At 50.9% G+C, this 23,862-nt stretch overlaps 1 protein-coding gene across 1 annotated transcript in view; it reads left to right on the forward strand.

Moving 5' to 3' along the window:
* TXNDC16 (thioredoxin domain containing 16) overlaps positions 1-20,905 on the forward strand; it is a 42,577-nt gene extending 21,672 nt beyond the window's left edge. Inside the window, exons 15-21 of the mRNA XM_058807027.1 lie at positions 5,138-5,306; positions 5,629-5,765; positions 10,634-10,718; positions 15,354-15,492; positions 16,024-16,184; positions 17,959-18,149; positions 19,068-20,905. Coding sequence (XP_058663010.1) covers positions 5,138-5,306; positions 5,629-5,765; positions 10,634-10,718; positions 15,354-15,492; positions 16,024-16,184; positions 17,959-18,149; positions 19,068-19,354 — 1,169 coding nt within the window. The 3' untranslated portion in view covers positions 19,355-20,905. The remainder of the gene's footprint in view (positions 1-5,137; positions 5,307-5,628; positions 5,766-10,633; positions 10,719-15,353; positions 15,493-16,023; positions 16,185-17,958; positions 18,150-19,067) is intronic.
* The last annotated feature ends 2,957 nt before the right edge of the window (positions 20,906-23,862 follow it).

Below are 23,862 nucleotides of genomic sequence, written 5' to 3' on the forward strand. Positions count from 1 at the left end.
GGAGGGTCTGAGGGTAAAACCAGCCCCTTCCCAAGAACACAGGAGGGTCTGTGGGTAAAACCAGCCCCTTCTCAAGAACACAGGAGGGTCTGTGGGTAAAACCAGCCCCTTCTCAAGCAGCACAGGAGGGTCTGTGGGTAAAACCCAGCCCCTTCCCAAGCAGCACAGGGTCTGTGGGTAAAACCAGCCCCTTCCCAAGCAGCACAGGAGGGTCTGAGGGTAAAACCAGCCCCTTCTCAAGAGCACAGGAGGGTCTGAGGGTAAAACCAGCCCCTTCCCAAGAACACAGGAGGGTCTGTGGGTAAAACCAGCCCCTTCCCAAGCAGCACAGGAGGGTCTGTGGGTAAACCCCAGCCCCTTCCCAAGGCAGTGGCCAACCCCTGGTGGGTTCTGCCCAGCCAGGATGTCACCATGTGTGTTCTGAATCACTTGATAACAATCTCAGGGCAGGGAAGCAGCCACAGACAGATTCTCAGCAGAGATCATGAACTGCCTGGGGTCAGGGCCTTTCCTCTGTGATCACTGAGGTCTCTGCAAAGACTCCCAGGCCAGATGTGACCCTGTGGAGTGACTCCAGTCTGCTTTCCCTGCCATGACCTGGGAGCAGACACAGAACAGCTGCATTGGTGGATCTGGAGATCCCTTTTCCCTGCTGCTGAAGGAGCCTCAGGGAACTGGGAGAGCCAGCTACCAGAGGAACTGGAAAACATCAGAAGATGCTGTTCCCTGGCTCTCAGTGATGGCTGGAGCAGGAAGAAGACCTCAAGCTGTGCAGGACTGAGGACAGGACATGGGGAATGGCTTGGGGCACTCTGAGTTCCCCAGAAGCTCTGGTATTCCTGCCTGCTCCGGGGTGGAGCTTCCTTCCCAAGGGCTGGGAATCCACCAGCAGCTGTCTGAGGAGTGAATCACCCGTGCTGGAGGCACTTTGTGAGCTGCAGGAGCAGGTCCTGCTCCCCGTGCCAATTCTTTGTGCACAATGGCACTGAGAACAGGCCATGTGTGATCAGACACAGGGGAGTGGAGGAGGCTGGAGACTGCAATGACCCCGTGAGTCATCCCCTTCCAGCTGCTCAGCAGATCCTCACCAAGGGAAGCTTCCAGCCCTCAAGTGTTTTCCATTTGTTGAGAGATCCAGAGGAGCATCTCTGCCTTGCTGAATTGAGCAGGTTTTCTACCCTTGGAGCAACAATTTCCCATCCCCCTGGGGCTCACTGCTGCACCTCTGGTTTGTTTTGGGAGATGGGAATTTTTGGAAGCAGCAGGGTTAAGAGCAGAGGATGTGAAGGTGAGACAGTCCTGAGCATTTCTTGGGTGGCTTATTGGCCTTTTTTTTGCAAAGAAGAGAGGAAATCAGTATCTAAGAAGAGCAATAAATTGTGATGGAAAATGGTTCTGCTTCTCTCCTCTGTGCTCCTGGGGTCTTCTTGACCAGGGATTTACAAAGACAAGGTGGAAATTTAGCTCAGAGGCAGGAAGATCAGCTGCATGATTTAGCAATTTATATCCATGGAGCTTAAAACTGGAGTGAGGATTTCAGGGTTCATTGGGTGATGTTTTCCAGGTAGTTGTTCCCATTCTGTATTGGATTCTTCCTCTTGAAGTGCAGCACTTTGTACACTTTGTACATAACTTCTCTTTCATGTTGTAGTCTTTGGACCAGCTCTTCAAGTGAGCTGTTTTTTAATACAATCATGGAATTGTTTAGGTTGGAAAAATCTAACAAAATCGAGTCCAACCAGCACTGCCAAGTCCATTGCTGTCCCATGTCCCCAGGTGCCACATCCACACAGCTTTTTAATCTCTCCAGGATGGGGACTTCACCACTGTACTGGGCAGCTGTGCCAGGGCTGGACAAACCTTTCCATGAAGGAATTTTCCCTGATATCCAATTTAAACCTCCTCTGTTACAACTTGAGGCCATTTCTCCTTGTCCTGTCCCTGCTCCCTGGAGCAGAGCCCAACCTCCCTGGCTGTCTCCTCCTGGCAGGAGCTGTGCAGAGCCACAAGGGCCCCTGAGCCTCCTTTGCTCCAGGTGAGCCCTGCCCAGCTCCTCAGGGATTCTGCAGCCCCTGCCCAGCTCCTCAGGGATTCTGCAGCCCCTGCCCAGCTCCTCAGGGATTCTGCAGCCCCTGCCCAGCTCCCTCAGCCTCTCCTGGGGCTCCATTCCCTTCCCCATCTCCATTCCTTTCCCTGAACATGCTCAAGCACCATGCCAGTCCTGCCTTCCAAATAATTTTAAGTTCAAATGATTATAAGTTCAAGGGATTCCTGATTTTTCCTCTTCCCTATGGCACTGATGGTTTGTCTTGTCCTGGTTTTCTAAGACCTCTAGGACAGAGGTTCTTGCTGTTGCTGGGTTTAGTAGCACCTAAAACCACAGGGAGGATTTTGTGCTCTTCTTTCACCTTTCCTCCCCCTCAGCAGTGACCACAGGGCTGGACAGTCCCTTGCTGAGTTACTCAGTTCCTGAAAGTTCTGCTTGTTCAGTCATCAATGAAATGCTGCAGGTTGGGATGGGAGGGACCATCCTGTACCAGATGTTTTCCAGGCCAGATGGGGCTCCTTCAGAGCACGTGGTAAATTATTCCCTGAGCTAATATCCAAATATTAAAATTCATCTTTGAAAAGGCTTCAAGCAGCCTCACAACTCGATTTTAGCAGGACATCAAAGCCCCATTTCCATGGAATTATTTTCCAGAGTTGGGCAAGACACAAGATGATGTGGTAAGAGATGATGAGAACCAGCTCTACTGGCTCAGAGGTGTGAAGCAAATCTGAGGGCAGGCTTTCAGTTTGAGATCTTCTTGCAGAGTCTGGGAATGACACAAACCATTTCTGCTCTTGTGGAGTGTTTGGACAATTATTGTCTGAGTGGATTTGCAGGCCCTTCACTTCCTGCTTTTCCTGCACAAGAGTTTGACACAAAGCAGAACAGCAAACTCCTGGTGTGAGCTGCAGAGCAGAACCTCAAATGAAGGTTGCAGAACATGGTCCTGTGGGAGGCCAAGGGTGCAGGGATAAGGAGCAGGAACTCCTGCTGAGGTCACCTCTGCCTTCACCCCCATCTACAGAAGCCCTCATGGAATCCCAGAAGGGTTTGAGTTGGGAGGGACCTTAAATCTCCATCTCATCCCACCCCTACCATGGCAGGGACACCTTCCACTAACCCAGGGAGCTCCAAGCCCTGTCCAGCCTGGCCTGGAGCCCTCCCAGGGGTCAGGGGCTCCACAGCTCCTCTGCACAACATTTGTGCAACACTCAGCTGGGCTCCGTTCTCAGGAACTTGTTTCAATATTTGCTCAGCCCTCCCCACCCTGGCATGGGCTGCTGCTTGACCCTGCCCAGTGCTCCCACTGCCCCTCAGAGCACCCCTGACATGTTGATGGATTTTATTGTTTCTCTCTCTCTGGTGATTTCCAGGACAAACTTGGTTGGGTTTTTCCTCAGGAGAAAAATCTTTTAAACTGCTCCAGATTCTCATTTGCTTAAACCTTTCCAAAAACGTTTCCCAGGCTGACTTGCTGGGCTCTGCAGAGGTTTCACCAGGACAGAAGAACTTAATTTTACTCCCATGGGCTGCAGATGCTGTTGAGTGTCCATCCCTTTCCTGCATCTCCTCATGGATTGCTGCTGTCCTCACACTTTGCCCTTCAAATTGCTTTCTTCCCCTCTAGCTTGAGATCAAAACCAGTTTTATTCCATCAGCCAGGCCTTAAATGAAAATAGTGATCAGAATCAGAGCCAGGAGAGGGAGAGAAGAAAGCTTGGCTGGTTTCTCTTGAGAAACCCTCCTCATCTGCCCCAAGCCTGGTTTCTGGAGGATTCTTTGCCATGTCTGCCTCCATGTGTGTACTTGTCTCTAGGTTTTATCCCATCTTTCCCATGCAGTTTTGAGTCTTGTTCAAAGAAGGATTTGGGGAAGGAATGAAGATTTCTGAGATTGGGCATGGACAACTGCACACTGTCCTTGGTCAGGGCCCTGAGGCAGCTCAGGTGAGGCTGGAAGCCAAGGGAAGGGAGGGAGTGAAGCTGGTCAGGATTCAGGTCAGGCTTAGCCATGGACCAACAGCAGCCTGTGCTGGCTTCACCCAGCCCAAAGATGAAAGAAAGGCTGAAAAGGTCCCTGGAAGTGCTCCAGGCCAGGCTGGACAGGCCTTGGAACAACCTGGGATGATGGGAGGTGTCCCTGCCATGGCAGGGGGTGAAATTAAATGAGTTTTAAGGTCCCTTCCCACCCAAACATTCTGTGACTCCATGATTCTTTGCTGAACTAAATGCTGGAGTTGCACAAATCTTGGGCTCATAGAGAGCACTCAAGGAACCAACTTTCCATTTGTTTCACTTCTTACCAACCTCTTGAGTTTCTTGTGTTGGTGAGACCCTTAAAAAGCCTTTTTGGGACGTTTCCCAGGACCCACAGTTGGACTGACTGCTCTGTAATTCCCAAGTGCTCTTCCTTTCCCACTCCCTTACTTGTGAGACCCCTTTCTTAAGGTCCTACAGGTATCTGCTCATGGCTTGGGTGGGATCACAGAAAATCCTGAGCTGGAAGGATCATCAAGCCCAACTCCTGGCTCTCAGGACAGCCCCAAGAATCCCACCCTGTGCCTGAGGGCAGTGGATGGGAGCATCTCTCTTCCATCCCCTTTAACTGCCCCATGTGCATTTGGCTTCATGCTTGAGGTAGAACAGAGATTTTTCAGTACTGAACAACTTAATAAATGCAAAAACCTTGGCTGCATCCTCTTCCTCCATCATGGCAAGCTTTATCTTCCCTCTCTCCTGTTAGTGAGTGCCTGCATTCCTTCTTTCTCTTGGCCTTATTCCTAAGGTATTTCCAATACCTTTCCCTACTGCCTTTTAAGCTCCTGGACAGTTGTCTCAGGATTTTGTGGTGTTGCTTGGAGTTACCAGTCAGATGTGAATTTTCTGGGAATGAGTGATTCCAAGAGGGAAATGGGGCTGTACTCAAAGGGATTCTGTGTTTGGGGCTGGATTTTGGTAGATTTCTGCCAGAATTAATACAAATATAGACAATAATATCCACTGGGCTAATAAAAAGCTCTATTTTCCAACCAGTTGATTGTTGTTTTTAGTTTTTCATATCATTCATGAGTATTTTTTTCCACTCTAGGAACCCCAGGGGTTTTGCTGTCCCGGGTGAACTGCTGGGACTGGCCTGGCCTCTGCTCCCAGGAGAATGTCACCCAGTTCCCCACCCTGAGGATTTACCAGCAGGGACAGCAGCCAGTGACATATGGTGGCATGTGGGGAGCTGAAGAGCTGAGCAGCTTCATCCTGCTGTGAGTGACAAATCCCCAGTGGGACATCTGCCACATCCTCTGTCACCATCCCTGTCTTTTTGCTGGAATTCCTTCTCTGTTATTTTCAGTGGGGATCCCAAGGCTCTCAGTTTGGCTCAGGCTGTTCTCCCTTTGCTGTCACCAGCTCCAGCACCTCTCTGGTGATAATTATCACCATGCCAAATGATCTTTTTTGTCTCTAATGAGGTGTCACACTTGTCCCATTGCGATGGGGCCTTGTTGGGTTGAGGTTGCCCTGTTGTCTCTTCACCCCAAAAGCAGCAAAAACAACAGCCCAGGTTCTTTCTCTGCCTTTCCACAGGAGCCAAGTTCCCTGCCCACTGAAGCTGGCCACCATGGATGAAGCAGAAGGATATTTGAGAGGGGAATTTCCAGCTGAGCTCCCATCCCACCACCACCCCTCACTCCTGGGAGTGTTTAGCTCAGCCACCAGCAAAGGTTTGTTGGGATTGGTGGGTTTAGCACTCTCCAGCTTCATTCCTGGTGGGACAGGGCTGCTTCCAGCTGCTGGAAGTTCACAGCACAACACCTGGCACTGCCTTTTCCAGTTGTACAGTCAGAGGGGAGCAGGTGGTTCCAGGGGTGGGATTTCAGATCCATCCCTGGCTCAGAGGACATTCAGCTGGGTTTGCTACGCCCACAGTGGGAGTAGAAACTCCCCAAACCTGTTGTCCCTGTTGTGCCTCCTGCCCCTGACCCTGAGGAGTTTGGCTCTGTCCTCTTTATGAGTCCCTTCCAAGTGGTTGTAGGCTGGCAATAATTCCCTTTAAGCCTCTGGTTCAGCCCGGATCCATCAGCCTCTTCCTGGAGCCCATGTGCCACTTCTCCCAGCATAATTTTCTTAAAAAAGGAAGGATCCACTCTTGGATCTTGCTGGCTTCTCCTGAAGAAGGAGTAGCCCCAGTTCTTGTAACACACAATCCAAAACATTATTTTTTTTTTTAATAACAGAACAGCAATAGGATAAAGCAGAAATTTCCTGCATCAGAAGGAAGGAAATGTGAACAACTCAATGAAATCCACTTGTGGGTTTTGGAATAGATGGACACAGAAATGCAATGTGTTACCAGGGGAGAGGGAATAAAGTCAGTCTGGAGAGAGAACTTCAGGCAAATCACAGAATCATGGAATGGTTTTTGTTAGAAGGGACCTTAAAGCTGATCCCATCCCACCCCTGCCATGGCAGGGACACCTCCCACCGTCCCAGGCTGCTCCAAGCCCTGTCCAGCCTGGCCTTGGGCACTGCCAGGGATCCAGGAGCACCCAGAGCTGCTCTGGGCACCCTGTGCCAGGGCCTCAGTTGGGAGCTGAGATCTGCCAACCCCACAGACTCTCAGTTGCCAGCTCCCCCTGGGAATTGCTGCCTTAAAAATAGGAGAACTTCCTGATCTTGCTTAAGATCAAACTTCCAGACTATTTTTCATTTTTAAAGCTCCCTTGTGCCTCCAAACTTTGGTTTAATGCAAACCAAGCTACTTTCTCACGTGAGAGGGTCCAGAGGGAAGAGGTAAGAACAAGACAGGATGCCTGGAACCAACTAGAAAACACTTGGGCTGTGTTCCCTGGACCAGCTGAGAGCCAAATCTCTGCCTTCCTCTGGAGAAATAATCTGGTAAATACAGCAGGAAACCCTACTGATCCCAAAAAACCTTTAATCCAGCCCAGAGAAGCTCTGGCTGCTCCTGGAAGTGTCCAAGGCCAGACTGGACAGGGCTTGGAGCACCCTGGGCTGGTGGAAGGTGTCCCTGCCCATGGTTTGGGTTTGGAACTGGGTGAGTTTTGGGGTCCTTTCCAACCCAAGCCATTCTAGGATTCTACAGAGAAGTTTTTTATTTCCTTCCGTGCCAACAAGAGCCTTGGGGGTTTCCAGAGAGCTTTTGTGGATCCTGTAGGATTGTCTGTTCCCTCAGGGCACATTCCAGTCCAGAATGGCATCCTCAGCCTCAGGAGGTAACTCAGGCACAGGGAGATGAAATTTGGGGTGTCTTCTCCACCCACTTCCTGAGGGTGCTGGAGCTGAGATGCAGAACAGCCTGAGGGAGCAGGAACCTGGAGCCAGCTGTTCTGGCATCAAACCAGGCTGGAGTCAGGAGAACCACATTGTTCCTCTTACCAACCTGCAGATTTATCAAATTATAGATTTATAATTCCCAACCATTTTCCCATGGCAGAATTCCTGCTCTAACCCCGAGCAGCAGTGAGTGGGGTCATTGTCATTTCTGGTGAACTGAAACACAGCAATGAGATGTCCTGCTAAAAACATCCTGGAGGTTTTCCAACCCTTAGCATCAGGACTATGTTAAGAAACCCTTTGTGGGGTCTGAGCTAAAAGAAGCTTGGTGGAAAAACCCTAAATAAAATTTTCTAGGAAGAGGTGAATGTATTATGACGTTTTTCTGGAAATTCAGAGAAATTTTAGGACAGAAATTTGGGTTTGATGCAGAAACTGGAAGCATCTTAAGAAGTAAAACTGTCCTAAACCCTCAGGAATATTTGAAAATATTGAAATATTTCAAAATATTTCAAAATATCCCTGAGATCTGGTGCCTCACAGGGCTTGGCAGCATCAGTGAGGAAGGCAGGAGAGATGCAGCAGTAGCTGCTGTGCTGGAGAGCACACCCAGAAGATTCCTCCTTCCAGAGGGGTAAAAAGTGAGGCTCAGATCTTGCTTCCCAAAACTCTGCAGGGATTTTAGACCCTTCCTCATCAGGGAGTTTGAGCTCTTCTTGTCCCCAAAGCAGTGAGGTTGTGCTTGTGCGATTCAGGGCAGCTGGGATTCCAGCTCAAGGATTGTGCTGCAGGGCATGGTCAGCCCCCTCAGGGAATGCAAATCGTGTTTTCAGGGGGGAATAATTTCCTAGGAAATATTGAAATGGGGTTTTTTTTAATTGCTTCCTGTCCTCAGTGGAACTGTGTGAATTTGTGGGGAGTTTGGGTACAAAGCAAAGAACCTGGAGAAATATGGGCTGGTGTGTGGCTCTGGGTGTAGGATAGCCAGAAATAGGGAAAATTTGGAAGTGTGATGGGGAGAGAGGATCTCATCAAGTCCAGGAGGTTGTTCTGACTTAGGAGAAGATTCCTCCTTCCAGAAGGGTAAAAAGTGAGGCTCAGATCCTGCTTCCCAAAACTCTGCAGGGATTTTAGACCCTTCCTCATCAGGGAGTTTGAGCTCTTCTTGTCCCCAAAGCAGTGAGGTTGTGCTTGTGCGATTCAGGGCAGCTGGGATTCCAGCTCAAGGATTGTGCTGCAGGGCATGGTCAGCCCCCTCAGGGAATGAAAATCGGGTTTTCAGGGGGGAATAATTTCCTAGGAAATATTGAAATGGGTTTTTTTTTTTTTTTTTAATTGCTTCATGTCCTCAGTGGAACTGTGTGAGTGTGAATTTGTGGGGAGTTTGGGTACAAAGCAAAGAACCTGGAGAAATATGGGCTGGTGTGTGGCTCTGGGTGTAGGATAGCCAGAAATAGGGGAAATTTGGAAGTGTGATGGGGAGAGAGGATCTCATCAGGTCAAGGAATAAACCTGGTATTGCTGGAGGTTGTTCTGACTTAGGAGGGAATCCCTGCAGCCAGGGCTGACCAGGGCAGCACTTCAAGACAAGTTCATATCTCAAGTGGGGATTTAAAGCTTGGTGGAGGAACTTGGGATGGGAAATATCTTTCAGCACTGATAAAATCAAGTAACCAAACAGCAGAAGAGCTGGAAAGCAACATCCAAGAATGGATTCTCTGTAGCAGCTGGAAAGGGGCTTTGGACAATGACCTGGAGCGACAGGACACAGGGAATGGCTCCCAGTGCCAGAGGGCAGGGATGGATGTGATTTTGGGAAGGAATTCCTGGCTGGGAGGGTGGGCAGGCCCTGGCACAGGTGCCCAGAGCAGCTGTGGCTGCCCCTGGATCCCTGGCAGTGCCCAAGGCCAGGCTGGATGGGGTTTGGAGCGGCCTGGGACAGTGGAAGGTGTCCCTGCCATGGCAGGGGTGGCACTGGCTGATTTTAATGTCCCTTCCATCCCAAACCATTCAGAGATTCTGTGATAATGACTGAGCCCTCAATGAGCCACTCCTTAAGGAACTCCTTCCATTTAAAAAGGAAAACAGTTTAAATGAAAGTTTATGGGCCACATGGGAAACCGTGGAAAACACAGCTTTGATTGTAGCTGCAAAACAGGAATCAAAGAACCAAAAAGTCACAAAGTCACCAACTGAGAGGCAGCTCCATCTACTGAGCTGTGAGTCACTGCTCCCAGGAGCTTGGGCTGGCCTGTGCTGTGACAGTGAAGGTTCTGAGGAGCAGTCACTGGTGTGTGACAGCAATTTATGTGTCTGAGATACCCCCTTAATTCTCAGGAAAAACCTGGCTTCTCCAAAAAGTGAGATTTCTCCCTCTCCTTGGGTCAGAAGAGCTGCTTTTGTTGTTTCAGTTGCTCAGTGCAGAGGAGGAGGGGGGTGGTGGTGTTGAAATCCTCCCTGTTCTCACCCCACCTTTGGCAGCAGCTCTCTGGAGCTCTGATCTCTGCATTTCACAAGTTCCTCACCGTGCCTTGCATGTTCCCACAAAGCTTGGCTTTCCCTGAAACCACAGCCAGGCTGGACAGGGCTTGGAGCAACCTGGGCTGATGGAAGGAGTCCCTACCCATGGCAGGGAGTGGAGCAAAATGAGTTTAAGGTCTTTTCCAACCTAAATCATTCTGCAATTCTGTGGAATTGGAGGCTTTTTATAAGGGAATGAAGCAGCTCTGCAGCCAGCTTTGTTTTGGAGCTGTGCTCTCAGTGATCAAGAGAGCCCAGCCTGGTTTTTCCTTATCCTGCAACAGCCCCAGTCTGCTGGGAAGAGCTGGATAAACCAAGAGACACTTGAGGGAGAGGTTGGTTTATCTCCAGGCTCTTAGCCCTACTCCAGTAAAGCCACCATCCATCATTTCTCAAAGGTCACTGGGATTTATAAGATTTTTGTTTAGACTTAAAATTGGTCTCCTGTTTCCAAGAACACTTACAGACTCTAAGTCCTTAAAGATATCTCATTTTCCAGCAGCGCCTCTGTCCTGCAGATCCTGGAGGCTCAGTGTTGGTAGCTGAAGGGCAAACACTGTTCTCATAATGGGAATTTTGCCCTAATCCTTCCTCTCTGCCTGCCCCTCCTCCCATGGCCTGCACTAATTTCTTGGGAGCCTCTAATCCTGGTTTAATTCCTGAAAATCTGCTCTGGCAGGATGTTATGTGTGCAGGCATCAATCAGGTTTCCAGGAAAAAAACCTCAACACCTCTCTTTGTATTGTTTATTCTTGTGTCTTTGTCTTTCTTCCAGCCAGGGAAGCTTTTGAAGAGGCAGGAAACATCCTAAGTGGCCACGTAAGGATGGGGATGTATTTTGAAGATGATGCCTTGGATTTGTAAGTGGTTTCTCTTTTTCTTTGGGGAGAATTCAAACTGATCTGCACTTAATGAAAGGCAGTGCCTGGAGCAAGTGTCACTGTGCTGAGGGACAGCTACAAGTGACTTTTTCCTGCAGGGAGATGGCTCAGGACTCATCCAAAAGGAATTGTCACCTTGGCTCTGCCACTGCTTCTCAGCCTGTCCACAGTCACCTTCCTGCTGTTCATGCTCACTTTCATTTTCAGTCCTTCTGCCCCCATGAATGTGGTTGTGTTCCTCACCACCCTCACAGATGCTTATCAAAGGCTGCTGAAGAAGGTGATGTATTTCAGATACAGGGAACAGGAGTCCTGACTCCTCTGAGCCATGACCAAGCCAGAGAATCTCTGTAAAACCCATAGAAGTTCAGTAAGTTCAACATCCCTGAATTAAACAGCCACAAGTGAATTTTTCCTGCAGGGAGATGGCTCAGGACTCATCCAAAGGGAATTGTGACCTTTTCAGTGGCTCTGCCACAGGTTCTCAGCCTGTCCATGGTCACCTTCCTGCCTTTCATGCTCACTTTCATTTTCAGTCCTTCAGCCCCATGGATGTGGTTGTGTTCCTCACACAAACAGGAGCAAACCTTTCTGAAAATAAAAACCAGGCTGGAAAAATTACACCATCAGTGTGTGAGGGAGGAAAAAATGATGGATAGCCAATGCAGTGCCTTCCCTTGCTCTGGTGGTTGCCCCCAGTTGCCAAGAACAGGCAGAAAAGAAGCTGCCTGTGACTGCTTGGGCTAGCAGTGGAGTGGACATGTAGTCTGGGTGCTGGAAAAGGCTTTGGAAGCTGGGAAAGAAATGTTGTCTTGCCATGGAGCTGCACTCCTGCTGGAATTGCATCCCTGCCTTGAAGCCAAGTGGGAGTTAATGGGATCTTACCTGTGTCATTAACACTCCAGCAAGGGACAAAATCCTTTGGGTTGCAGTGTGAGAGGTCCTTCAGTGCCTAGAGATGCAGCTGGATCCAGGGGGAATCTCCAGCTTGCCCTGGCATCTCATTTCCATCAGGAATTAGCAGTCAAGGCAGAGTTAAAAATCCCAGGAGGTGCTTGGCCTGTTTTCCAGGTGTGCGTTTAACAGCCTGCAGTGCAGCAGAGAATTATTTGCATTAGTTCCTCAGAGGTGTGATGCATTCCTGATGACACACTGGCATTTTTGTGGTGAGCACGGAGAATAAAAATGCAAATACCTTGGGGATACATTTCTATTAACCAAACTGCTCCAATACTTCTCTTTCCTGAGGATTTCAGCCCAGCTGATAGAAGGAAAAAAAAGCAGAGGACAGGGTGATCTCTCAAGGTACCAGTAGAAGAAAGCTTTGTTCCCTCAGAGCTGACACATGCAAGAATCCACCTCCCTGCTCCTGGAGTCTGCAGCCTGCTCCTGTTTAGCAGGAATATTTAGTGCAGTTTACATTGATAGTCCTTCTGCCAAATTTGGATTTTGGCTGTGATTTGTGGGTGAAGCTACTGTAGCTGATGAACTTCTCCACTGTAAGCACAAAGTAAACACTTACAGGAATTCCTTATGGAAGAGCCAGGCTCACTTCCCTTCTTCAGAAAATGAAACGCCATTCTTAAGCTCAGTGCTCAAGGAGAAAATATTTATGGCTCCCAGGTTACAGAAAGCTGATTCCTCTTTTGTGCATCCTGTAGACCTTTTCCAGAGTAAAAAGGGCTGCAGGATACACAATTCTGTTGTGAGCAAAGCTGTTTGCTCAGCAGGCACCTGCTGGGCTGGTCACTAATGAAGGGGAAAAAGGCATTGAGGAAGAAATGCTTTGCATGAGGTCGTTATTGTCAGAGATTGCTGCCAAGTATTTGTTTGCAGATGGTTTTGATTGAAATGCAAGACTCGTGTTACCCACTCAATGGCCCTGCTGTATAAATGGAAAGCTGTTGAGCAACAGCACAAGCCCTCAGTACCAGGAAGAGGAGAAGGTATTTCAGGACAGAGTGTAGCTGGGGAATTTGGTGATTTTCTGGCAGTCTATAAGATATTTCCTTATAGAATCATAGAGTAGAACCCCAGAATGGTTTACACTGGAAGAAATCTTAAAGCCCATCCAGTTCCACACTCAGCCATGAGCATGGACACCTTCCACTATTCCAGGTTGTTCCAAGCCCTGTCCAGCTTGGCCTTGGGCACTTCCAGGGATCCAGGGGCATCTTCTCTGGAATCCTTCCAGTGCCTCACCCCCTCACAGATGCTTATGAAAGGCTGCTGAACAAGGTGATGCATTTTAGGTACAGGGAACAAGAATCCTCACTCCTCTGAGCCATAACCAAGCCAAAGAATCTCCGTAAAACCCACAGAAGTTTAATATGTTCAACATCCCTGAATTAAATGTTTTTTTAGAGTTTTGTCCTACTTTGCCCTAAGGTTTTTTGCATTTAATCACTGTAAATACATCAGCTCACAGTGAGGTTTGCAGTGGTTGTGTTGGTCCCAGAGAGATAAATGCTGTGTTGGAGGATGGGAAAGAGCTGGACATCATGGAAATGAATTATCTGCAGTTCCCTCCACTTGTGTCATTGATGACCTAAACTCCTCCCTGTGTGGGTGGGCAGGCCCTGGCCCAGGGTGCCCAGAGCAGCTGTGGCTGCCCCTGGATCCCTGGCAGTGTCCAAGGCCAGGTTGGGACAGGGCTTGGAGCACCGTGGGACAGTGGAAGGTGTCCCTGCCATGGCAGGGGAGTGGAACTGGCTGAGCTTTAAGGTCCCTTCCAACCCAAACCATTCTGGGATTCTTTGGTGTCACAGCCTTTGAAAAACAAACCAGACTTGACTCCAAAAACTGCAGAGGCAGCTGATTTCCCCTGTCACACCCTTCCTCTGGGCAGTGCCATCTGGAGCCTCCAGGGCTGAAGTTCCTCAAACTTCAAGGAAATTGCTGTCATGGCTTGGTGTCCCCAGTGCCCTTTTATTTGCTCAGACGTCTCCTATTTTTGCTTTTCCCACTTTCTCAGCTTTTCTTTGAGTACTTTAACCCCTCTTACCAGAAGGGAATTGTGGGACAAAGCATCATCTGACTTCTCCACCAAGAGTGGGTGGGTGCAGCCTGCGTGTGTTGCTCCAATGTGGGGCTTGGACTTCACCAGCATTTTGGGGTTTCTTCACTGAGACAAAACCTGGATCAACTCCTGGAGGTTGTTTTTTGTGGGTTGTGTCGCTTGGATGGAATCTGAGACCTCTGTTTGCCTTGGCTGGGGGGGCAGAGTGAAGCTCTGGGTGGGTTTATGCATCACCCAAGCATAGGTGTGAACATGAAGGAGAAGTAGGAATACAATCCCAGAATTCCAGAGTAGTTTGGGTTGGAAGGGACCTTAAAGCTCATCCCATTCCACCCCATGCCATGGGCAGGGGCACCTTCCACTATCCCAGGGTGCTCCAAGCCCCATCCAACCTGGTCTTGGAGACTGCCAGGGATGGGACATGTCTCCAGGAGGATGCCAGCTCTGTGTGTGGTACATTTGGGGTTGTCTTGGTTTGGAAAGCCAGGTGTCTGCTAAGGAAGGCAGGAGCCTCTCCTGAAATGGAAAATATAAACCCCCTCCCTCCAAATTGTTATAAATTTGACATTATGGGGCTCTCAGGCAAAAATATGGGAGCAGGAATAACAGTTCTTTAGTAGGGAAGAAAAATTAAAAGATAAAATGTGGCATTCACATTCTCTGAAATAATTCCTTTACCCAGGATTTTTCTCCTGGGAAGCTGAGGAGCCTCAGAGAAAAGGAAAACAATCCTTATCTCATTTGCTTCTTCTGTGTTGTGCTCACACGTGGAATGTGTTTGGAGATTGTTTACCCACAGGTGATTGTTCCATTGGATTCTGCTGGGAGTTGTTTTCACTCTTTGGCCAATCAGGGCCAAGTTGTGTCAGGACTCTGAAAAGAGTCACCAGTTTTCATTATTATCATTTTAGCATTAGGTAAATATCCTTTCCATATTCTTTAGTATAGTATTCTTTAATATAATACAGTATTATAAAATAATAAATCAGCCGTCTGAGAACATGGAGTCAGATTCACCATTCCTGCCTTCATCAGGGCAGATTCCCAGCAAATACAATAATAAAATAAACAATGCAGTAACTAAACCAACCCTGACAGAGTCAGAACCCAACCTGACACCCTGTGGGTCAGGCTGTTGGCAGCAGTCCCATTGGAATTGTGGCTCAGCCCTCCTGCAGGGTCAGGGCTGGTTCTGCTGGAGCAGGGATCCTGTAGAGAAGGATGTATTCTTCCTCTGAAGATCCAGGGGAAGAGGGAAATCCTCTGGGGAATCCAGTGGAGAAGCCATGCTGGTGTTCCAGAATCTCCAGATTATATCCAGGCAGGAATGCTTGGCTGGTGTTCCAGAATCTCCAGATTATATCCAGGTAGGAATGCTTGGCTCCTCCCTCTGGGCTCACATCTCCCAATGGGATGCTGTAGTTCTTATCAGCCATGCAGGGACATTCAATAGCTGTTATCAGCAGGTGTCTCCCTAAGGGAGGAGTGAGTGTGAACAGAAGATAACTGCCATACAGATGGCAAACAGAATACATCTTGCCTTGCAGTGTGGGTCAGGGTGTGTCCTAAGCCCTGTGCCCATCCCTGTTTTTCAGATCCCAGAAATACTCCGTGTCCCCCCCTGCCCTGCTCCTGGCCCGGAGCGGCGGCCGGAGCGTGGAAGGCATTGCTCTGTCCAAACACAACGTGCAGGACATGCTGCAGATGATCAGACGTGAACTGCTGGACATTTTTGTGAGTAAAAATAAAATCAAAATGCCTTTTTTCCATTGCAGTCATTTGCAGAGCCCTGATTATAGCGTGGAGTTCTGCGGAACGGCCGTTTTGTCTGCTTGTTATTTTTATCGTGCCGAGTTTGTTTTTAAATTTTATGGCTTGGAGCAGGGAGTCAGGACAGAAATCTGCTCTTTGCTGTGTGGTCTTGGAGCAGGAGACCCTGGAGTTGAGGGACTGGCCTCAGAGTCACTCACCTGCTAGTTGTCACAGTTATTACTGGGTCTATTCCCTATTCCCAGGGCTTTTCCCTGTGCCTTTTGGAGCCTCTGCCTGCTCTGCTCACATCCCCATCTCCAAGCTCACAGCTGCTCCCACGAACTTGGTGCACTTGGGTTGGGCAAAGACATCTCCAAGTGCACCAGAATCGCAGCCCTCTTCCTGCTTCCCACATTCCACATAGACACTGCAGCCTTGCTTAGCAGAAATTGTAATTTTTTCCTGTTTTCTCCCCCCCATAACCCCCAATTTCTTGTTTGTGATGTCCTGCAGCCAGAAATCACTGTGCCAAATCTGCCCCAGTACCTGCAGCTGGGAAAACCCTTCCTCATCCTGTTCAGTGCTGGTGACATCAGTCAGGTGGAAAGTGAGGAAATGCTGAAGCTGGCAAAAGGAAGACCCCAGCAGACATTTGTGGTTTGCTGGTTGAACCTGTGAGTGTTTGAAAATCTCTTCTTTCCATTAACTCACACTGAGCCTTGCAGAAAAAACCCCTGAGGCTGCAATTGCTGAGAAGACAAGCTGGTAATGTGAATATTTGGTCTGAAATCATCAGGAATTGGAGGTCAAACCATTGAGCAATGGCTCACTCAGTGTTCTGGGCAACTGTAAAAATTGCCTGACAAAGTAAAATTAATAAATATTTAATTGATTGCAGAAATCGTTTTCAATAGAGGAAAATGTTCTCTAGTGCTTGTAGTAGCTTGACCCTGGGTCTGGTGTTATTTGCATTTTTGTTGGGATGGGACGAAGTGCATATGGGAAGACAAAAAATATGGAAATTTGCCCTCCTGGAATGTCTTATGGTGATTTTCCACCAGCAATTAGAGGGAATGACTGGTCATTGACTGGGGAAAGAAAGCTTTCACAAAAAGATTGAACCAGAAACCCCATAAATTAAATTTAAAAAATATTGAGGCAACAAAATTTATTGAAGACCTAAAGAATAAAAGAGTGTAGGAAAGGGGATTTTTTTTAATCCTCCTCTTCTTAGTTGCATTTTGAATTTTTTGGCCTCTGTTTGTTGTGCCCAAGCCCAGAGAAACTTCAGTGGCTTAATCATAACTTGCTTTGAAGTCTGGGAAGCCGTGACCAGTGTGGGCTGGAGTTTAGCTGAGGGGGAAATGCACATGTGCTCAGGGACAAGGGGATCGGGCTGCCAGTAATGCACCAGAAATGAGAGCCCTGGAACTTCCCCACCTACACATCTGCCTCTGCTCTGCCTTGCTGAGACACAAAAAACTTCCTGTGCCAGAGCAGAATGGCACTGCCACAAAACAGGGCAGAACCCCAGAAGGGTTTGGGGTGGAAGGAAGATTAAAGATCATCTCATTCCAACCCCTGCCATGGGCAGGGACACCTTCCACTATCCAAGATATCCCATCCAGCCTGGCCTTGGGCACTGCAGGGATCCAGGAGCAGCCACAGCTTCTCTGGGCACCTTTCCACTCTCCCAGCCAGGAATTCCCAGTCCCCAATATCCCATCCATCCCTGCCCCCTGTGTCCTGTCACTTCATGTCCTTGTCAAAAGTCCCTCGTGCTAGAAAGAAGCCCTCATTGCCAGGGCAAGAGCCAGCTCAGCCCTGAAGCCTTAAAACAGTGCAGGACTGTCTCAGCACCTGTGTGGGCTTGCTGTCCCCCTGGCTCAATGTCCTGTTTTCACTCTCTGTGTGTCACCTGAGGAATTTGCCTTTCCATCCCTGTGGAACTGCAGTGGCAGCAGCTGGAAGGGTTGGAGGGAGCTCTCAGCTGTCCCTGCAGACAGGGCCTGACCTGGGGGCTGCAGGACCTGTCCCACTCTTGTCCCACCTCTTCTTAGAAGCTTTAGGTGGAAAACATCTCCCACCTTCCTGCAGAGTTTGTCCTGCTCAAGGATTTCTTCACACACCCAGGCTGTTGTGTGCCCTCTCTCCATTGGATCCTAGCAGGTTTCTTAAGCACCAGGCTTATTTACAGTGCTTAGAATCACAGAATCCTGGAATGGTTTGGGTTGGAAGGGACCTGAAAGCCCATCCTGGGGCAGGGACACCTTCCACAGTCCCAGGTTGCTCCAAGCCCTGTCCAGCCTGGCTTTGAACACTTCCAGGGATGATGCTTCTGCAGTCCCCCCAAACTCTGCTTTGCTGCATGTGACCCAAGTGCTTTGGTGGCTTTTTTGGCTCTCAGTCCTGTTGTGCTGCCAAACCTGAATCTCCTTTTCCCAACAGGAAGAAGACTCCAGTGGGATATGGGATCCTGAGGACACACTTCTCCACCACTCCTCCCTTGCCCCTTCTCCTCTGGGTGAACCTCCATGCTGGGGGTCAGGTGTTCAAGTTCCCCTCAGAGCAGCCCATCACTGAGATGAACATCTTGCTGTGGCTGGAGAAGCTCCAAGCAGGACTGGAGATTCCCAGCAGTAAGTGGGCACAGGTTTACAACGTTCCCAAGCACACACTGTGAGCTCCAGTGTGTTTATGAGAAGATCCTACGTGCAATAAATTGCCTGCCCTGGAATTTAACGATGGAAAAAGCAGCTCTGCTTGTTAGAGCTGCAGAAGTACAAACAGTCCAGCCAAGAGAGAATGCCCACACTCACAAGTTTGCTTTGGGACTGTTTAATGCTCAGAGCCAAACGTGGATGGTTTGGAATTGACATCTTTTCTCTGTGATAATCCCCAAATCTGGCTGTGTTTTCCCATTCCCAACCACAGCTTGCTCATAAAAACCTCCCAGCTCCCAGCTGACAGTGCAAGAAGTAGCTGCTCTTCAGGCACCTTCCTGCATTTCTTTTTGGATGGGAAGGGATGAGAGGGCTGGTGTTTTACTGGAGGCTTTAGGACATAAAGGGTTGGCTTGTGCTGTGAAGCTTTCACTGCATCCCTCCTGATGAGGCTTTGGAGGAAGCCAGCATGGATCTGCCTTCCTCAGGAGAGCTGGGGAGGGACTTGGGACAAAGGATGGAGGGACAGGACACAGGGAATGGGTTAGATGGGATATTGGGAAGGAATTCCTGGCTGTGAGGGTGGGCAGGCCCTGGCACAGGTGCCCAGAGCAGCTGTGGCTGCCCCTGGACCCCTGGCAGTGCCCAAGGCCAGGCTGGATGGAGTTTGGAGCAACCTGGGTTAGTGGGAGGTGTCCCTGCCATGGCAGGGGCTGGAATGAGATAATCTTTGTGGTCCCTTCCAACCCAGATTGTTCTGTGGTTCTTTAAAAAGATTTTTAATTTTGTATTGATTAGAATGGGGAGGAAGCCATAATTCCTCAGAAAGGGAACTATCCATGGAGGTGGGACATAACTCTTCCCCTGCTAACTGGGGCTGTATTTGCTGCTCAGGTACCTTGTCTGAGGAGGACTGGAAGCCACCACTCCCTGCCTACGACTTCCTCCAGATGATGGAGCCATCGGTGCCTGAGCTGTCCCCGCAGCCCGGGGACTCCCCGGCACAGCAGCCGCCCAAAAGCCCCGGAGGGGACCCGGCAGGAGGGGACAGCGGCACCCGGGAGGAGCCATCCCAGGATGGCACAGCGGAGGAAGGTGGTGTCCCTGGGAGGGGCCTGCGGGGGACGGCCCCGAGGATGGCAGCGAGGGACAAGCATGGCAGGAGGCGCAGCGAGCTCTGAGAGCCGGGCTGGGGAAAGGGCTGGGGCTGCCCTGCACAGCCTGGCACTGTCCCTGCCTTTTCTCCGAGGAGAGAAGAGGTTTGGCTGTCAGGGAATGGTGAAAGGAGAGGCCACTTCCTGCTGCTGAGTGCTGGGGGTGTCTGTACATTCCACTTGTTGTGCCCTGGCTGCTCTTGGGAGCTCATCAAGCAACAAGCGACACTGGAAAAAACAATTCAGCTCTGCTCTGTAGATTACTCAAGTCTCAGAGTCACTTCAGCTGCCCCTGAGCAGGAAGGGGTGAGTGATTCCAAGATAAAAAGCCCATTTCTCTCCTCCCTGGCTGCAGGAGAAGCTCTACTGATGTGTGACAGAAAATCCTGCAATTCCATCTGACTGGAAGCGTGTGGAGCCAGCATTCCACCACTCCAGGGCTGCTCCAACCAGCCCCAGTTGTGTTTACACCTGACTTGTGACCTGAATTCGTGAACTTGTTCATCCTCGCAGCGGGAGAAGAGGAGGATCTGGTCAAAGCAGATTTATTCCAGAAGCCAGAGCTCAGGTCACACAACAGTCCTGAATAGCTGGGACAAAACTCTGCCAGCAAATCCCAGGGGTGGGCAGGTTGGGAGATGGCTTTGCTCACTGCTGGCATTTTCTTGGTCACAAGCCCAGGGGCTATTTGCAGCCTCCATTTGTCTTTGCTCTCAGTGACAGCAGCAAGGTTGGTGCCTCCTGAGCTGGGAATGTGCAGGGAGCAAGCTCTGTGGAAAGCTCAAGAGGGGAGGGAGATGAAGGGCAAGGCTGGACCCTTCCAAGGTGGGATGGAGCTGCTTCACATCCAAAACTTAAGTGGGGAGATGCAAAACCTGGGCAAGTGCATTTCCATCCTCTGCACATCTCCTGGACAAGAAATGGCAGGAGGTTGAAAGCAGATGGTCCAGGATTCCATGACCATCCCTTCAATGAACTTGATCTCCCTCCCAGAGAGATGTGTTGGGACAGTCAGATCCTCTTCCTACTCATTAAGGCTCTGAAATTACTGAGAAGAGGAAAAAATGCTGGTAAGGGACTGCTGAGAGCATTGCAAACTCAGTATTTCTCATCCTGCAAGCAGCACACGTGGCTGTGAGGCTTTTGAAATACCCAGAAATAGATTATTAGTCCTGGGCTGCACTGGAAGCCTTAATTGAGAGTGACCATTTTTGGACTGAGTGACAGGCTTGGAGCCAAAATGTATGTATTTAAAGGAATAAAGTGCAGCCTGCTGATCAAAGGCATGGTTCCCAAGGGAAGGGTGTGAGCAGATCCTTCGTGTGTTCCCGTCATTCCTGTGCTCCACGAGGTCCTCACGCTGCTGAATTCCATCAACTGAACATTGCTCATTTCCCCTGCTGGCCCTGGTCACCAGCATCGAATCCCAGAATGGGTTGGGTTGGAAAGGACCTTAATTCCCATCCCATCCCACCCCTGCCATGGCAGGGACACCTCCCACTGTCCCAGGCTGCTCCCAGCCCTGTCCAACACTTCCAAGGCCAGCCACAGCTGCTCTGGGCACCCTGTGCCAGGCCCTCACCACCCTCCCAGCCAGGAATTCCTTCCCAATATCCCATCCATCCCTGCCCACTGGCAGTTTGAAGTGCAATAATTGGGTTTTTCATTAATAAACTCCATCTCCAGTAGGCTCCTCTGCGTGTTTTGGGTGGTGGGAGCAGGGGGTCTGGGCAGGTGCCCCTCATCAGCAGCAGGATCCTTTCCTTCCCCGGGGTTTGAGGAGCATTCCCACGTCCCTGCTCTCCTCCACGCGTCCTTTTCCCGGCTCAGCCCTTCTCCGGTGCAGGGCTGGGGCAGGAGCTGTCAGCAGGGGTCAGTGCCACATCTCCATTGGGGCTTTGCAGATCCCCACCTCTCCCGGGGCGGCTGGACTGAGGCTGGACTGAGGCTGGATGAGGCTGGATGGGGCTGGACTGAGGCTGGACTGAGGCTGGATGAGGCTGGATGGGGCTGGACTGAGGCTGGATGAGGCTGGATGAGGCTGGATGGGGCTGGACTGAGGCTGGATGGGGCTGGATGAGGCTGGATGAGGCTGGATGAGGCTGGATGGGGCTGGATGAGGCTGGATGGGGCTGGACTGAGGCTGGATGGGGCTGGATGGGGCTGGATGAGGCTGGATGGGGCTGGATGAGGCTGGATGGGGCTGGATGAGGCTGGACTGAGGCTGGATGAGGCTGGATGGGGCTGGATGAGGCTGGATGAGGCTGGATGGGGCTGGATGAGGCTGGACTGAGGCTGGATGAGGCTGGAATAGGCTGGATGGGGCTGGATGAGGCTGGATGAGGCTGGACTGAGGCTGGATGGGGCTGGACTGAGGCTGGATGAGGCTGGACTGAGGCTGGATGGGGCTGGATGAGGCTGGATGAGGCTGGATGGGGCTGGATGAGGCTGGATGAGGCTGGATGGGGCTGGATGAGGCTGGACTGAGGCTGGATGAGGCTGGATGAGGCTGGATGGGGCTGGATGAGGCTGGAATAGGCTGGATGAGGCTGGATGGGGCTGGATGGGGCTGGATGGGGCTGGATGAGGCTGGATGAGGCTGGATGAGGCTGGACTGAGGCTGGATGGGGCTGGATGAGGCTGGATGAGGCTGGATGGGGCTGGATGAGGCTGGATGAGGCTGGATGGGGCTGGATGAGGCTGGATGAGGCTGGATGAGGCTGGACTGAGGCTGGATGAGGCTGGATGAGGCTGGAATAGGCTGGATGGGGCTGGATGAGGCTGGATGGGGCTGGATGAGGCTGGATGAGGCTGGATGGGGCTGGATGAGGCTGGACTGAGGCTGGATGGGGCTGGATGAGGCTGGATGAGGCTGGACTGAGGCTGGATGGGGCTGGATGAGGCTGGATGAGGCTGGATGGGGCTGGATGAGGCTGGAATAGGCTGGATGAGGCTGGATGAGGCTGGATGGGGCTGGACTGAGGCTGGATGAGGCTGGATGAGGCTGGATGGGGCTGGATGGGGCTGGATGGGGCTGGATGAGGCTGGAATAGGCTGGATGGGGCTGGATGAGGCTGGACTGAGGCTGGAATAGGCTGGATGAGGCTGGATGAGGCTGGATGAGGCTGGATGAGGCTGAATGAGGCTGGAATAGGCTGGATGAGGCTGGATGGGGCTGGATGAGGCTGGATGAGGCTGGATGAGGCTGGATGAGGCTGGATGAGGCTGGACTGAGGCTGGATGAGGCTGGATGAGGCTGGATGGGGCTGGATGAGGCTGGATGGGGCTGGATGGGGCTGGATGGGGCTGGATGAGGCTGGATGAGGCTGGATGGGGCTGGATGAGGCTGGATGAGGCTGGATGGGGCTGGATGGGGCTGGATGGGGCTGGATGGGGCTGGATGAGGCTGGATGAGGCTGGATGGGGCTGGATGAGGCTGGATGAGGCTGGATGGGGCTGGATGGGGCTGGATGAGGCTGGATGGGGCTGGACTGAGGCTGGACTGAGGCTGGATGAGGCTGGATGGGGCTGGATGGGGCTGGATGAGGCTGGACTGAGGCTGGATGGGGCTGGATGAGGCTGGACTGAGGCTGGATGGGGCTGGATGAGGCTGGAATAGGCTGGATGGGGCTGGATGGGGCTGGATGGGGCTGGAGCATCACCAGCGAGCGCTGGAGGTCGGGAGCAGCTCCCCAGAGGGATCCTGTGGGGATGCTGCTGCTGAGGGGCCGAGCCTGGGTAGTCCCAGCTCTGGTGGCTTCATCACCAGTGGGATCCATCAGCTCCAGCCTCCCAGACTGGGCTGGGATGCCCAGAGCCGAGTCCATCTTGCAGGTGCCAGCACAGACTTGGGAAGGGATGTGCTTATCCTTCATGCCAGAATCCAGCTGGACTGCCAGCTCTGGATGCAAGTCGTGCTCCTGGACCCCATCAGCTGCCTTGGAGTTTATTGGGGTTTTATTCCTCAATACAAAAAATGTCTTTTCCACTGTGTAGCCCAAACAGGCACTCGGGGAAATCCACGGAGGCAGAAATGTGCCAGGTTTTGTATGGACAGGGGGAAAATGTCAGGGATACTGAGGGCAGTTTGATGAGGGTCTGCATCCCAAAATTTCCTCACCCACCAGAGGAAATGCTCCAGCACTTGGCTGTTTCCAACAAGTCCAGCTCAGGGGCAGAGCAGGGTGGAAAGAAACACTCAAAGTGTTTATGGAGTCAGCCACTGAGTGGAAGCAGAAATGTGCCAGGTTTTGTATGGACAGGGGGAACATGTTAGGGGTAGAAATGTGCCACATTTTGTATGGACAGGGGGAACATGTCAGCTGAGGGCAGTTTGATGAGGGTCTGCATCCCAAAATTTCCTCATTCAGCAGAGGAAATGCTCCAGCACTTGGCTGTTTCAAACAACTCCAGCTCTGGGGCAAAGCAGGGTGGAAAGAAACACTATGAGAGTGTTTATGGAATCAGCCACTGAGTGGTTTGGGCTGAAAGGGACCTTCAAAAGGCACCCAGTGCCACCCTGCCATGGGCAGGGA

This window comes from Ammospiza caudacuta, chromosome 6 (genome assembly GCF_027887145.1).
Source record: "Ammospiza caudacuta isolate bAmmCau1 chromosome 6, bAmmCau1.pri, whole genome shotgun sequence".
Lineage (NCBI taxonomy): Eukaryota > Metazoa > Chordata > Aves > Passeriformes > Passerellidae > Ammospiza > Ammospiza caudacuta.